The 13,679-nt window shown below is 43.1% G+C and overlaps 1 protein-coding gene across 2 annotated transcripts in view; it reads left to right on the top strand.

Moving 5' to 3' along the window:
• NBAS (NBAS subunit of NRZ tethering complex) overlaps window positions 1-1,480 on the top strand; it is a 195,856-nt gene extending 194,376 nt beyond the window's left edge. For both annotated transcript variants that reach the window (XM_080997879.1, XM_080997878.1), the window contains one exon: window positions 710-1,480. In XM_080997879.1, the coding sequence (XP_080854005.1) occupies window positions 710-985 (276 nt within the window). In that variant the 3' untranslated portion in view covers window positions 986-1,480. The remainder of the gene's footprint in view (window positions 1-709) is intronic.
• Window positions 1,481-13,679: the final 12,199 nt, after the last annotated feature.

Here is a 13,679-nt window from a genome sequence, read left to right as displayed (position 1 = left end):
AGCAACAATATATGTTTATATATCTTTTTAAAACATATGCCAGACAAAGAGGCATTCGTTCTTTCTAAACATAGTTGGATAATTAGTGTTTAATCTGCTGGAGTTGCACTTGTGGATGAGTGAGGTTTTATGCAGCATCTTAGAGGGTGGATTGGCTTTTTATGTGCATCTTCTAATAGCTTCCTCATTCGTTTTTACCTGGAAGTTGAAAGTGTGCTTTGTTCTGTTTAAAACAAGTGTGGCATTCTGTGAAAGCACCCTGCTAAATCAGCTAACCTTTAAATAAGATATACAGATATGCACATATCAGCATGAGGCCAGCTTTAGTGTTAATTCACCTTACCTAATAGGTTTTGGATAAATTGTAGGGACAGGGCCTGCTGTTCACAAATCACTTAAGCTTGCTGTACTGGCACTCAAACTAGCTTAGTCTGCTGGAAGCCAGTTTTGCCACCAACTAATCTGGAAGTCAGCGGTAGCTTGAGGGTCGCAACCTCATGAGCCACTCTTGCAAACACAACAGCTTGTGGGATTGATCTTAAGGGTCCCAACCCTTGTACAAGGGCAGAAAATTGTATTTCGGGGTGAGCTGACTGGTAAATATGCATGAACGCCAACTGCATATTCGCCCGATGAAGTTCTGGAGAATTGTACTGGTCCATTTTGATAAGATTAGCTTTGTGTTGTGTTCTTTTGCCCTCCCATATAGGCTGGTGCTTCCAGCTGTGACTCCGAACTGCTTTCCTTGCTCCTGGATGAGAACTTGGTCGCAGACTGCATCTCCACTGTCCTTTATCCTCACCTGATTAATCACTTGCTGGCCAAGCAAGAGGAAGGACGCTGGGATATAGAAGAAATGGTGAAGCAGCTGCAAGGAGCAGGCTTTGTTGCAGAGGCGGGTTCCCTCCTGATGGCATATAAAGGAACGCATCCTGCACTCCGGACCTTTGGAGCGGCCCTTGAAGCTGTTCGGCGCTGGATTTAAATGGCTACGCCTTTAAAGTTATACTTGGTGCCTGAACTACGTACTGCTTTTCAGATGGAAAGATGTTTCCAAAGAGACATCGCTTGAAAGGCTATCCTTCAAAATAATCATTGCTCCTTTGCATTGCATAAAATCCTGACAATGTTCATACTTCCTTGCAGTGTTACCCGTCCTATCCCTAGCTCTTTTCCTAAGTTATAGCCCACATCAGCAGGTTGGAGTGTATTCAGTGCAACCCAAGAATTATATTTGGGTAAAGAAACGTTTTCCAATTCGTGCCACAATGGACAGCAACGATACTGCACAACTTCACCTCCAGTATAAACATATAGATATAAATTAAAGGAGTTGAATAGGACTAATCCCCTCACTTCAAAGGGAGCAGAATGTTTAGGGCATCTTAAGAGTTTGCACTTTAAGCTGTTTGGAAGTTAATTTCTAAATTTAATTGCAATGCATTGTGTTAATTAAAGGCTTTCTTTTCAACCAACTCGAGCTGCTTTTGTTATGTGGCTTCTTCCTTTCCCCGAAAATATAACATCTTGCTGATAAATTGATTCTGCCACTAGATTGTGTACATTCTCAGAAGGCTTGCTCTGTATTATCAAACCTGTTGTGATCATTGAGCACGTAACTGAAGCATTTCTGTTTTCTTAAGGGGGAAGTGCATTTCTTCATTTGCTGTGGGAGCAATAATAGACCTACTTTTGTAGACAGGCGGGAGGGGGAACTCCATCCATTTTATCTCCATACACAGCCCCAACCTACAGACCTTTAAACTAAAAGTGACTTGGGATGCCCATTCACACAAGCACTCTGCGGTGCAGTAAGCAATTGGGAACCAAAACTGACCTGGGGTTTGCTCCCGCCTGGCAAGCCATTACTGCCAGTGGCCTTTTTAAAATCATTTTTCCCAGCATGCAATCACAACCTGGAGAAAAAGGAGGGAATTGCAATGGATTGGGGGAAATTGTTGGAATTGTGTGGGAAGCCATTTCAGATTATCAGCTTTCTGCACATTTGTTTTTTATGCCCACCGAGCAGCAGAGTGCATGTGGGCATCGCGCTTACGGTACTCTGAGCATTTTTGGAAAAAGGCAATCGAAAAATAAATGGAGATTGGAATGGTCTAAAGTTGAGGGCCACTTTAAACATTTGACTGCATAATGAGGCTGCCATTATGCACATATGTGGTCCGTGTGACAGGCATAATGTTTAAAAGGCTTTTTTACTGTAAAAAGCTTGTAACATCCACACACCAATGTAAGCACCAGAAAGGAATACGCAGCCCCTTTCTTGAATGCGCCAGCACACATAATAGGAACACCTGCCCTATGGAGTGCCTATGATTCACTCCATCATTAATTAAATGCATACCGTGGAATAATAGTGACCATACTACCAGTTTTATGCTGGAACGTGTGTTATAGCATAAACAACCCCAAAAAGCTGTGAGGAGAATGGTCAATACTATTGACCACAAATGCAGCATTTCAGCAATCTGTTGAGTACCTCAAATTTAGGAGGAGGGGAAACATGGTAATAGCATTGTAGAGTTGGAAGGGGATCCCAGGGTCATCTAGTCCAACCCTCTGCTATGCAGTAATCTCAGCTGAAGCATCCTTTTTTTTTTGTAAGATAGAAAGTAATGTTTATTTTTGTATACCTCCACTTATATTTGAAAACAATTCTCCTACTTTTCTTTTTTTCTTTTCTTTCTTTTTTCAAACAAATAATCATAAATAAGTAAGAATGAAAACGTGCACCCCACTCCCGAGACCATTCCATTGTAACTTTAGCACCTCTTGCGGTGGTTTGACCCCTTTCCATTTTAACAGTACAAATTCTGCAGACAACCTCCATATCTCCTCAAAATCATTTCTCCTGCATATTCCCCATCTTACCTTAATGGCACATGTCCATTTATCATTAATAGCTATATCCCAGACAGCTGAAGTATCCTGACAGATGGCCACCCAACCTCTGCTTAAAAAACCTCCAATGATGGAGAGTCCACCGCTTTTTGAGGGAGTCTGTTCCGGTGTCAAACCACTTTTAATGTCAGAAAGGTCTTCCTGATGTTTAGTCAGAATCTCCTTTCTTGCCACTTGAAGCCATTGGTTCGAGTCCTACCCTCTGGAGCAGCCTTGCTCCACCCTCCACATGGCTATCATATCTCCTCTTATCCAGGCCAAAAATGCCCAACTCCCTCAACCGTTCTCCATAAGGCTTGGACAAGTTCACCTATGGGTCTATAAATTCACGGACGAGATCCTTCACTGATAAAAGGTCTTGAATCGACGAACCAGAGAAAACAGGAGCAGCTAAAACTGGAGTAGCTGGCTGGATGACAAAGGGAGATCCCCGGCTGCGTCCTGCCTTTAAGGGGCAGGCCACACCCCCGGACCAACCCGATTGGCCGGCTAGGGGGTGATGCAGCTGGGAATCCCCTAGTCATGCGAGGGCTGGCCTCCCACCCCCTGTGCACATGGAGGGGCCGTGAAGTCTGCAACCCCACCTCCTCCTCAAGGCAGAAGTGGCTTTCTTACAGATTTATAAAATTTGTTTATTAATCACCATTCCTCATGCAAGATTCTCAACGTGTGATCAACAATTATCAACCAGATGCCACCCTAAAGTCATTTTAATCACCACAAAGTACTCCTAACAATAGCATTCAGAATCCAAAGGGCTCCTGAGATTATCATTCAAATGTCAAGAGGTCGTGCCAACATGCATTCTTACTATGCACTGTTCATCCACACAGAAGACACTTGGAATCTCAAGGATTCCATCCCACTAGCTAGGTAAAGGTAAAGGGACCCCTGACCGTTAGGTCCAGTCGTGACCGACTCTGGGGTTGCGGCGCTCATCTCGCTTTATTGGCCGAGGGAGCCAGCATACAGCTTCTGGGTCATGTGGCTAGCATGACTGAGCTGCTTCTGGCGAACCAAAGCAGCGCACGGAAACGCTGTTTACCTTCCCGCCGGAGCGGTACCTATTTATCTACTTGCACTGCCGAACTGCTAGGTGGGCAGGAGCAGGGACCGAGCAACGGGAGCTCACCCCGTCTTGGGGATTCAAACCGCCGACCTTCTGATTGGCAAGTCCTAGGCTCTGTGGTTTAACCCACAGTACCACCCGCGTCCCTTCCCACTAGCTAGCTAGCAGCTAAAATGGTCAAACTGTATGGTTCTGGTGCTTTTCTAATGGCACAGATGTGCCCCTCTTCCCAAGGCAACAGCCCAATTCCATATGCAGCTTTGATACTTTGAATAGCCTTGGAGCTGTTTACAAACCACAGTGAGGGGGCAAGTGTATGAAGGTCTTTAAACCACACTTTGTGGACTTTTTTATCTCTCTTGTGCACCTACGTTATTTGTCGCTATGGGTGGAACAGATGTATACTGTTTAAAAGTACAGGTGCAGCACTGCAAAGAAATAAATGCAAGAATGTTGAATAAATGAGAGGCTACAAACCGGGGAATGAAACCTGAGAGGGATTGTAATGAATACAATTGTGCCATCTGCAGAGTACTTGGCAAGAGGAAAGAAAAGGTAAGACTGTAATTCGTGTCGATTCCGAATTGCCGGCTTTAAAAGTCAAGAGGCCCTTCTGCAAAAAATGTTGCTTTAAAAGCCAATATATTCTTCAGAATAAAAGGTGGTTCTTGGAACTGAAACACTTCTATTAATGCGGCTTTTCTGATCATTGGGTTATTGCAAGCAAGTTACTGTTCCAAGCACGTGCGCACGCACACACGCACACACACACACACACACGTAAAATTGTGAACTGAATAAACAATGGGGTTCTTTGGAAGCAAAATAAATCGCATGGAAGTTGAGGGTATCAAAACAATATTTTTTTATTGCTGACAATAACTTGGGACATGAAGAAGCAAGGTAGCAAGGACTGGGGCTCAGCAGCAATGATGGGGGCAAGGACTAAGAAAGAGTTCTTTGGGGAACTGGAAAGGCCAGTAGTCTCGGTCACCAGTTACCTCCTAATGTGTCTCAATAAGAGACAAGGTACAAGGTGGGAGAGAAAGATCAATACGGTGTGCTTCATTGAAGCATTCAATGAAATTTCGAGTTTCTCCAGTCATTGTTCAACATGGTCTTGTGGTTTGCATCAATCCTCTGTATCAAAATCAAGCCGAACAAATTCTAAGGACTATTCTAGTAAATGTAATCACCTGAGTCTCTGCAGGAGTGGATTTGACCTTGTCATCAAAGAATACAAGGTGCGTAATATCCGTAGAGTCAAACACAGCAGGAATGAGAAGGAACCTCCTTTTGAGAACCTCTCAAAAGGTCAAGAGGCTATTGGAACACAGACTCCTGGGGAGCAACTCCCTCTGGTAATATGCTGTAAATGTAATGTTTTGCCTCCTGCTCTTCCTTAACCTTGGATGTTTTACAATATTATTTGGTGCTCTTTAAGTACTAATCATTACTGAACCGGCTTGAATATGTTTTCCCCTCTCTGTGATCTATGAGCAATTTATCTAAATGCAAATCTGGTAATTAGAAATTGCATTCATCTTAATGTATGTTTCTGTACGAGGAAAGGCTCCTTTGTAGATTCATAGGACATCTTATTTATTGTTTGGGGGGAGTTATTGTTATTTCTGCAATATAATTATTGCTACATGTTATGTAACTTATTGCATATCTATTAATCTGCATGATGCATATAATTTTCAGTCCAAAGGAGCTCATCCATGGTGCTTTTATTGCAAGCATCGGGGCTGTTTTTAGAACACAAGGTCTTTGTATCTGAGTCCATAGGAGAAACTGGTCTGCATTGCTCCAATCATACATATAAACATTATTTTGTGTTATTATTGTTGTTGTTGTTGTTGGCAATGTGTGTACATTTCTTCAAACTCCTTTTCCAGAGTTACAGCTTGACTCAAATAATGTGCAGAAATGTAATTTAAAACATGATTGATTTTTCCCCATTTTAAAAACGCTCAAGGCAATCCCAGAGGCACGGGGTTGGTGTTAGAGCAGCTATAATATGTACTGCTTCTTAAAATGCATAATTTTTTCTCCCCTCCCCACTTCCCCAGTTATGTGAATCAAAGTTTGCAGTTCAACAGCCCTTTTGCAAATGTAGTTGCTTTTCTGTCCCCATCTTTTAGCCTGCAACTCAAGAGGACAAGGATTCCACAACCACCACCAGACACGGAGTCCCCTATCATCCCTGTAGGAAGTAGCTGCCTGTTTGTTTGCTTGCTGCACCCTCGGCTAAACAGTTCTGCCAATAAATTTATATTGTTATTTACAGACATCCTGCTACAGTGTTCCTGTTTTTGAAAGTGAAGGTCTTCACTGAATGCTGTTTGAATCCAGTAGTGTGCTGTGGAGCTGGTTCTCTGTTACATGCTTTTTGTTGTTGTTGTAATGTGAGTGAAAGCCCATAAACTAGGGCCAGGGCCTTTTCAGCCCTGGCCCCGACTTGGTGGAACGCTCTGTCACAAGAGACTAGGGCCCTGCGGGACTTGACATCTTTCCGCAGGGCCTGCAAGACAGAGCTGTTCTGCCTGGACTCAATCTGACCCTTATGTTTCCCTCCCTTTATGGTTTTGATCTATGGGTTACTTTTAAAATGAGGCTACATTTTAAATTGCATTTTAACCTGTACTTTAAATTGGTTTTGTTTCCCAATTATGTTTTTACTGTAATTTTACTGGTGTTAGCTGCCCTGAGCCCGGTTCTGGCCTGGGAGGGCAGGGTATAAATAAAAGTTATTATTTATTATTTTTATTATTATAAAACTGTTTTGGTGTGCAAATGCCAATTCAAGAGCATGGGGAACTGCTATCTGGACATGCAATCATTGGTTGGTTCTCATGTTGCCAAGTCAGTGAATCTGTGCTGTGCAAATGCATTGCTCTTAGGTAAATGATCATTAGCACATGATAGCTCTTTTTACTGTAATAGAATTAAGCCTGTTTAGATGCAAATGCCCTGAAATGCTGATAGACTGAGGTGGAAGTGGGAGAGTAAATTTTAAATGCATTCCCAGTGTTACTCAGCAAGTCTCCTGTTTGAAGCTGAAGCCCACAAGAAGCTGCTACCCAGTGAAACACAGGAGCATGAAATATACCAGTCAAGTCAAAATAATAGAAAGAATGCCATATTTATATATTTTTGGTGTTTCTGTCCTGCCCTTTGCAACATAGTCTCTAAGCAGCTTACAGTAAAAACAGAAATACCAGCAAATAGTTAAAACAGAAGGTGAAACAATGAAAAACCTGCAGTTTAAAATGTAAATCAAAGCATCCTAAAAGGCAATTTGCAAAGATATCCAATGCCATTAAACATTGTGAATGTAATATGGGAATCTGGGTGCATCTGAGCAGATCAGCCAGAGGATAGGGATTGAGAGCATTGGAGATAGAGTTAAGATTTCAGGACCAAGGACAGATCACAGAGATGCAGAACTCAAAGCATCTCTCAAAATCAAAAAAATTCTTCCAGTAGCACCTTTAAGACCAACTAAGTTAGTTCTTGGTATGAGCTTTCGTGTGCTCATACCAAGCTCATACACGAAAGCTCATACCAAGAACTAACTTAGTTGGTCTTAAAGGTGCTACTGGAAGAATTTTTTTTATTTTGACTATGGCAGACCAACACGGCTACCTATCTGTAACTCAAAGCATCTCTGATCAGGAACTCAGTGAGGACTGAAATATTCTGCTGGGGCTTGAGAATTTTGGCCACATGTTAGCCCTCCTCCTCCTCCTCCTCCTCCTCCTCCTCCTCCTTCTCCTCCTTCTCCTTCCTCTTCCTCTTCCTTTTCCTCTTTTTTTTTTCTTTTTCTTTGGTATACACCATTTTAAATTTACAAAGGAACACACTGAGCTTAGAGGCACATTCAGGCACCCAAACATAATTGTAGTGTTTGAAAAAACAGCATCGGTCCCCTCCAAAGCAAACTGCACCAACTTGTCCTCCAAAAACTCTCCTCCTTCCTGCCTGATTCAAAACTTTGTATCGTCCCCACCCTGCTGAAAATGAGGGTTAGGTCTGTAGGCCCGGGGGGGGGGGAGTGTGGAGTGCATGGGGATTCTGTTGTAAGCAAAGCACAATAAGAGAGACTGTGGAGCTGATTATATGACATGGAAGTTAAGCAGGTGCTTTAACTTGGAATCTCCTTAGGGCTTTTTTGGACACTGAATTTGCAAACGTCTCAGCAGTTCCCACTGTGGCTGCTTCCAACTCTGCAGGCAAAGTAAAATAAATATTTTATGAGTTCTTCAGTGTTATCGCAGAAATTGTTGTGATGTGCTGCTCATAGCCGGGTCACCCTTCACGTTAACCATGAAGAATGTGTAAGCCGTCAAAGTTGCTGGAGATGCAGGTGCAGGTGTTATCTTTGGGGAATCTGTCTCTTTGGATCTGATCTTGCCCCCATTCTAGGCTGCAGATGTACTGCGATGCATGAGTTCTCTGCAAGACTTCCTTTCAAGACTCTGCAAATCAACCTCTTAGGTCCAGAGCACACTATGCAGGTTGGAGACTGTGCTTGAAGAAGCAGATAATGAAAATTAAATCTGGACAATTAAATTATTCCAATATTGTCAACTGCATCCTTTTAAATCATATCTGAGGTGAAGAATTGCCCAAAATTAACTTCCAAAATAATGCTCCCCCCTTTATTTAACACAGAATCGTAGCAAATAACAAGTATGCGCCACACTGTTTTATATAGACAGCATGCATTGCCCAGTATTGCTGTTTCTATGCAGTTGCGATTTTGTAAAGATGATGAAAAATAAAAAATAAAGAAAATTCACAAAGCGACCGACTGCGTAAGACTGTGCAAGAATGCAGTCCTGCTGGGCAGACTTAACAAGCTCCCTGGTTAAAATCTGCTTGCTATGAATGAGCCAAAAGACTTCACACCCAGGAAAACTGTATCTGACAGACAGCCTTGCAGGGTGAACATTTTTAGAGAAAAACAGGCACAACAATATGTTTTCTTGGATTGTCTTGTTTCAGCACCCTTTTTTGTGTAAACTTAACCAAGCCCTTTTTCATGCAGAAATTGTTGTGCGGCTGGTTGAGTCCAAACCATGAAGAAAGAATTTGGAAACGGCAACATGAACAACCACAATTAACATCACAAAGAATGTGACATCTTCAAGCCCCTTGCTGGTTAGTAAAAAAACCCCACAACTAATTGACTTTAATGATTTTACTGTGTTTATTAAATCTCCAATATGTTATCTGAATTCACTGAATCTCCAATATGTTATCAATGACCAGAATATTAATAGCATATCAACAGCTTCAGTCTTTAGTATAAAGGTAAAGGGACCCCTGACCATTAGGTCCAGTTGTGACTTGACTCTGGGGTTGCGGCACTCATCTCACTTTACTGGTTGAGGAGCCGGTGTACAGCTTCTGGGTCATGTGGCCAGCATGACTAAGCCACTTCTGGCGAACCAGAGCAGTGCACGGAAACGCCATTTACCTTCCCACCGGAGCAGTACCTATTTATCTATTTGCACATTGACATGCTTTCGAACTGCTAGGTTGGCAGGAGCAGGGACTGAGCAACGGGAGCTTACCCCGTCATGGGGATTCGAACTGCTGACCTTCTGATCAGCAAGTCCTAGGCTCTGTGGTTTAACCCAGAGCGCCTCCCATGTCCCTAAAGTCTTTAGTATACGTACTTGCTAATACATTCTATTGAAATAATGCGTGACTGGATTCAGAAAAAAAATACTATTTTGCTCTATATTTTTCAACAATGCAATGGCTCAACCTGCAGATTACCCAAACTGAATGAGTCACACATAGCCTCCATTGCAGGCCTTCTTGGACTTTTGTCATCATGCAGAGAACTGAAGGTCTGAGGAGGGACCTCTTTCTGTGTGTAAATGATCTCTCCAATAGCACATGGCTCCCAATTCTGTAGAGCACCGATGCACATAACAATGTGGGTGTCCCTTTTCAGATTTCAGATCCCTCTGTAGAAGATCTGGGGGCAAATCCTTCGGGGGCGATGAAAGAGTGGACTGAAGACACCAGGAACAGTACTGTTTCCCCTTCTATGCATTTTTCCCTATGGGGTGGAGGGAATTTGTGAAAGGAGCTTGCATTCTTAGCTTATTGGTCGCCTGTAGACATTCACCCACAACTATTATGGTTTTTATGAATGGCTTTTAGGCAACACCCATGGCAAGAGCTGTAGAAATCATTAATTCTTCTGACCCTGCAAAAAAAAAAAGCTTTGCTCAAAAATACATATAAAACCACATTAGAACAGCCATCCCTGGTTGGAAGCCAGAGCAGTCAATCAAATAACTATGCTGCCTTTTCTCCTGTACTTATATGGAGTATTTGGGGCTTGGGGAAATGTGCCCATTTTAAAGAGACAACAAATCTGAGGTCTATGGGATTTCCTAAGCTCTGAGGTGTCCCAATTGGGTACAGGCTTCTCAAACTTTGCTTGAGAAGAGGCCCGTATCTCTCTGAATCTTAATCCAAATCTGAACCAAATCCATACCCCTAATCATTATTAACATAAAGGGTGCAGAATGGTTGCATTAAGATGTTCTTTCTTGTGACAAAACCATGTTTTCCCCACCTATTTCCAGTTCCCTCAAGACTCCCCCCCTCCCAATTTGCCACAGACCTTTTTATCTCCTTTCCTGTGCCCATTTAATATATCCCGGAACAGCACATTTAGAACAACCGTTCTGTGCCAGGAGTGCTTTCCGCCCTCAATAAGATTTGTTTCACACCGTCCTCTTTAAACATGTATACGCACCACAAACCAGGCTTTATTATTCCTTGGGCCACACACCTGCAATTGGTTTCCATGGCGACAAGAGTTTTGCAGCCCCCATCTGTTTTGTTCTCAGTTCCGATTAACAGATCACTAGCTGGCGGTAAAAAGGCAATTAGCCGGGAAAGGCAACTTTTCAGGTGGGTTCGGGAGTTTTAAAATCTCTCGGCAGTTGCAAATGCTGCTGGAGGAACAATACCAACAACAAAGACCCCTTTAAATAAAACTTCTGTGGACAGAGCCCACTAGGCCTCCCAGTGCTTGGTTCAATATGGATGGTCTCCCTGGCTCCTGACTCTGGGGAGGAGTACAGGTAGTGCGCAGGGCAGTCAAGTCGGTTTCTCTTAATCCTCATGGAAGCAAGTTGAAATGTTTGCTGTGCAGTCACAAACTGAGCCCAAACATATCTTTGGAGACCCATTTCTTTCTCTTTTTTAATCATATATTTGAATGGTAGCAGATCCATCTTGGATCTGGCTAAGACCTTGTACTGGGTGCTGACCTCCCAGTTGAAGACCAGTCCTCTATGGCAAGGATGGGGAACTTGTGGACTACAGCTTCCATCACCGCTGATCATTGACCATGATGGTTGGAGCTGCTGGGAGTTGGAAGTCCAACAATATCTGGACAGGTTTCCCACCCTCGCTGCTCCCCACACATGCCACAGTTCATCCTAAGTCCCACCAAACCCTTAAAGCCAAGCTGATTTAGATGCTATGCAGGGTGAGAGAGGAGATTAAAACGAGACAGTGTCTTGCTCCTTGTCTTGCCTAGGTAGCAAAATGGCACACCCAACTCAGCCAATGTGTCATTTTGGCAACTGAGGAGTCTCTCTCTCTCTGTTCCTTCCTAGGAAACAAGTAACAATTGGTGACCATTTCATGACCATCAAAAACAATTGCCCAGGCAACCACTTCACCCAGCCCTATAATTGGGCTGGCTCTTTTTCCCAGTGGGAGGAATGTCCATGTTGCTTTTTTTTCACATGTTCACTCACTCTTGCATATGTGTGTGTGTTGCATGTGTGTGTATCTGTCTGTCTGAAATCTCACTCACTCACTCACTCACTTCTCGTTCTGCCTATTCAAGCCCAGATTCCTAAATGTATGTAAGGAGCTAGGCCTAGCCTCCATTTAATAATATCTCCTTCCATTATGCATGAGCACTTTAGAGTGACAAATGAAACTTTATCTTGTCTTCCGGAGCCGAGTTTTGTTTTATTTGCAAGCCACGACGAGAGTACATTTTCTCCCCTGCTTGCTTTCTGTGTCACATTCTTAGAAGGCAACATTGGGATCTCATTTTGTCTGTCTGTCTCTTCCCACTCACTTGCCACATTACCAGCGCCTCATCAGTTCTGAATACCTGATCTTTTTAAATGTTTTACAAAGGAGGATCTCAACTGAAGCACAGGGGTTTGTGAAGTGCTATTTTTCTAGGAAAATAGGTGCAGGACCTCATCACAAACGCCTCCCTTGTTCTCTTAGAATGGCAATGGCGCCCAACCGAGAAGTTCCGGGGCTCAGTTCCAGCTGATAAGAAGCCTTGGTTTTGCGATGCTTTCTTGAATACCTTGGACAAGGCCTGTCCTTTGATATGTCGCTTAAGCACATGAAAAGTTATGGGATTACAGTCATACCTCGGGTTACAGATGCTTCAGGTTGCATTTTTTCAGGTTGTGGACTACCGAAGCCCGGAAGTACCGGAATGGGTTACTTCTGGGTTTCGGCGGTCACACATGCGCAGAAGCGCCGAATCGCAACCCGTGCGTGCGCAGACATGCATCCTGCACGGATCACATTCGCAACCCAAGCGTCCACTGTATAAGAAAGGTAAGTGTGTGTGTTTCTGTGTTTGTGTGAGAGAGATGGATGATGTGTGGACAGGTTTCTCCCCTTTAGAATTGTCACTGCATGTTCCCCCGCATGAAACAGGCTATGACTGTCAGAGAAATTAGACGTTTCAGAAGTGAGTAGTGTCTTCCCCACTTGCCTCCAGCTCTGGTGTACTATTTACACTTTTATCTAGGCCTCTGAGGGTGTGCGGCATGAGAAATGCAAGCGAGTGCAGCCGGGAGTGTGGGGCCTGTGCAATGGCGGGTCCCAGTCAGTGATCAAACACAGGAGAAATAGAGACTGACAGTTGTCTGTGCTCAGGAATCAGCATGTTCCCAAATGTGTGTCCCTTGAGAGGCTTTCTGTGCCACCCTCCGTCGTGGGAAGCCTGTAGCTGTGCATCACTGTGGATGGATAGCTTGAGCAGAGTTCTCAATATTTATTATTTTTCGAAATATATTTCTCTTTCTGAAAGCTGCTGTGTGTGTCATGTTCCTGCCAGTGGCGTGCTGGTGCTAATCAGTGTCAAGTTCCTGTCAGCTAATGCTTTTGCTGTTTTTAGGATGGCAGCTCTGTTCTGGGAAGCGGTGAGGGATTCGGCGAGGCTGCAGCCATCCAAGGCAGCTTTCTTTCTTTTTTAAAAAAGGATTGTGTATTTCTGAAGAAGGGAGAGTTGTGTAAAATGAAAGGGGAAGCACCGCTCCTAAACATGGTGTCGTGTACCACAGGAACTGACAAGCAGTATTGGAAGTTAAGTTCCCTTGATGGTTTTCTGCAGTAACAGGCTGAATCTAGACATACATATATATATATAAAATAAAATGCTGTGAAAATGCTTTGTTTATTTTTTAAAAAAAGATTAATATGGAATTTCCTATTAGCTTACCATCGCCATCTAGTGTCACTTTTGTATAAGGCACTTAAAACACGCTTAAAACGTTATTTTTTCCCCCTTTTAGTATATAAACTTTGTATACATGTTGAAAATTATAGTATAATAAGCCTTGTGGTGCAATATGATAATGTTTACCAATGTAACATAAGAACT

The sequence above is a fragment of the Podarcis pityusensis genome (assembly GCF_964106645.2).
Source record: "Podarcis pityusensis genome assembly, chromosome: 3".
NCBI classification, from domain to species: Eukaryota; Metazoa; Chordata; class Lepidosauria; order Squamata; family Lacertidae; genus Podarcis; species Podarcis pityusensis.
Note: the sequence above shows the minus strand (reverse complement) of the source record. Positions and strands in the feature narration are given on the sequence as shown.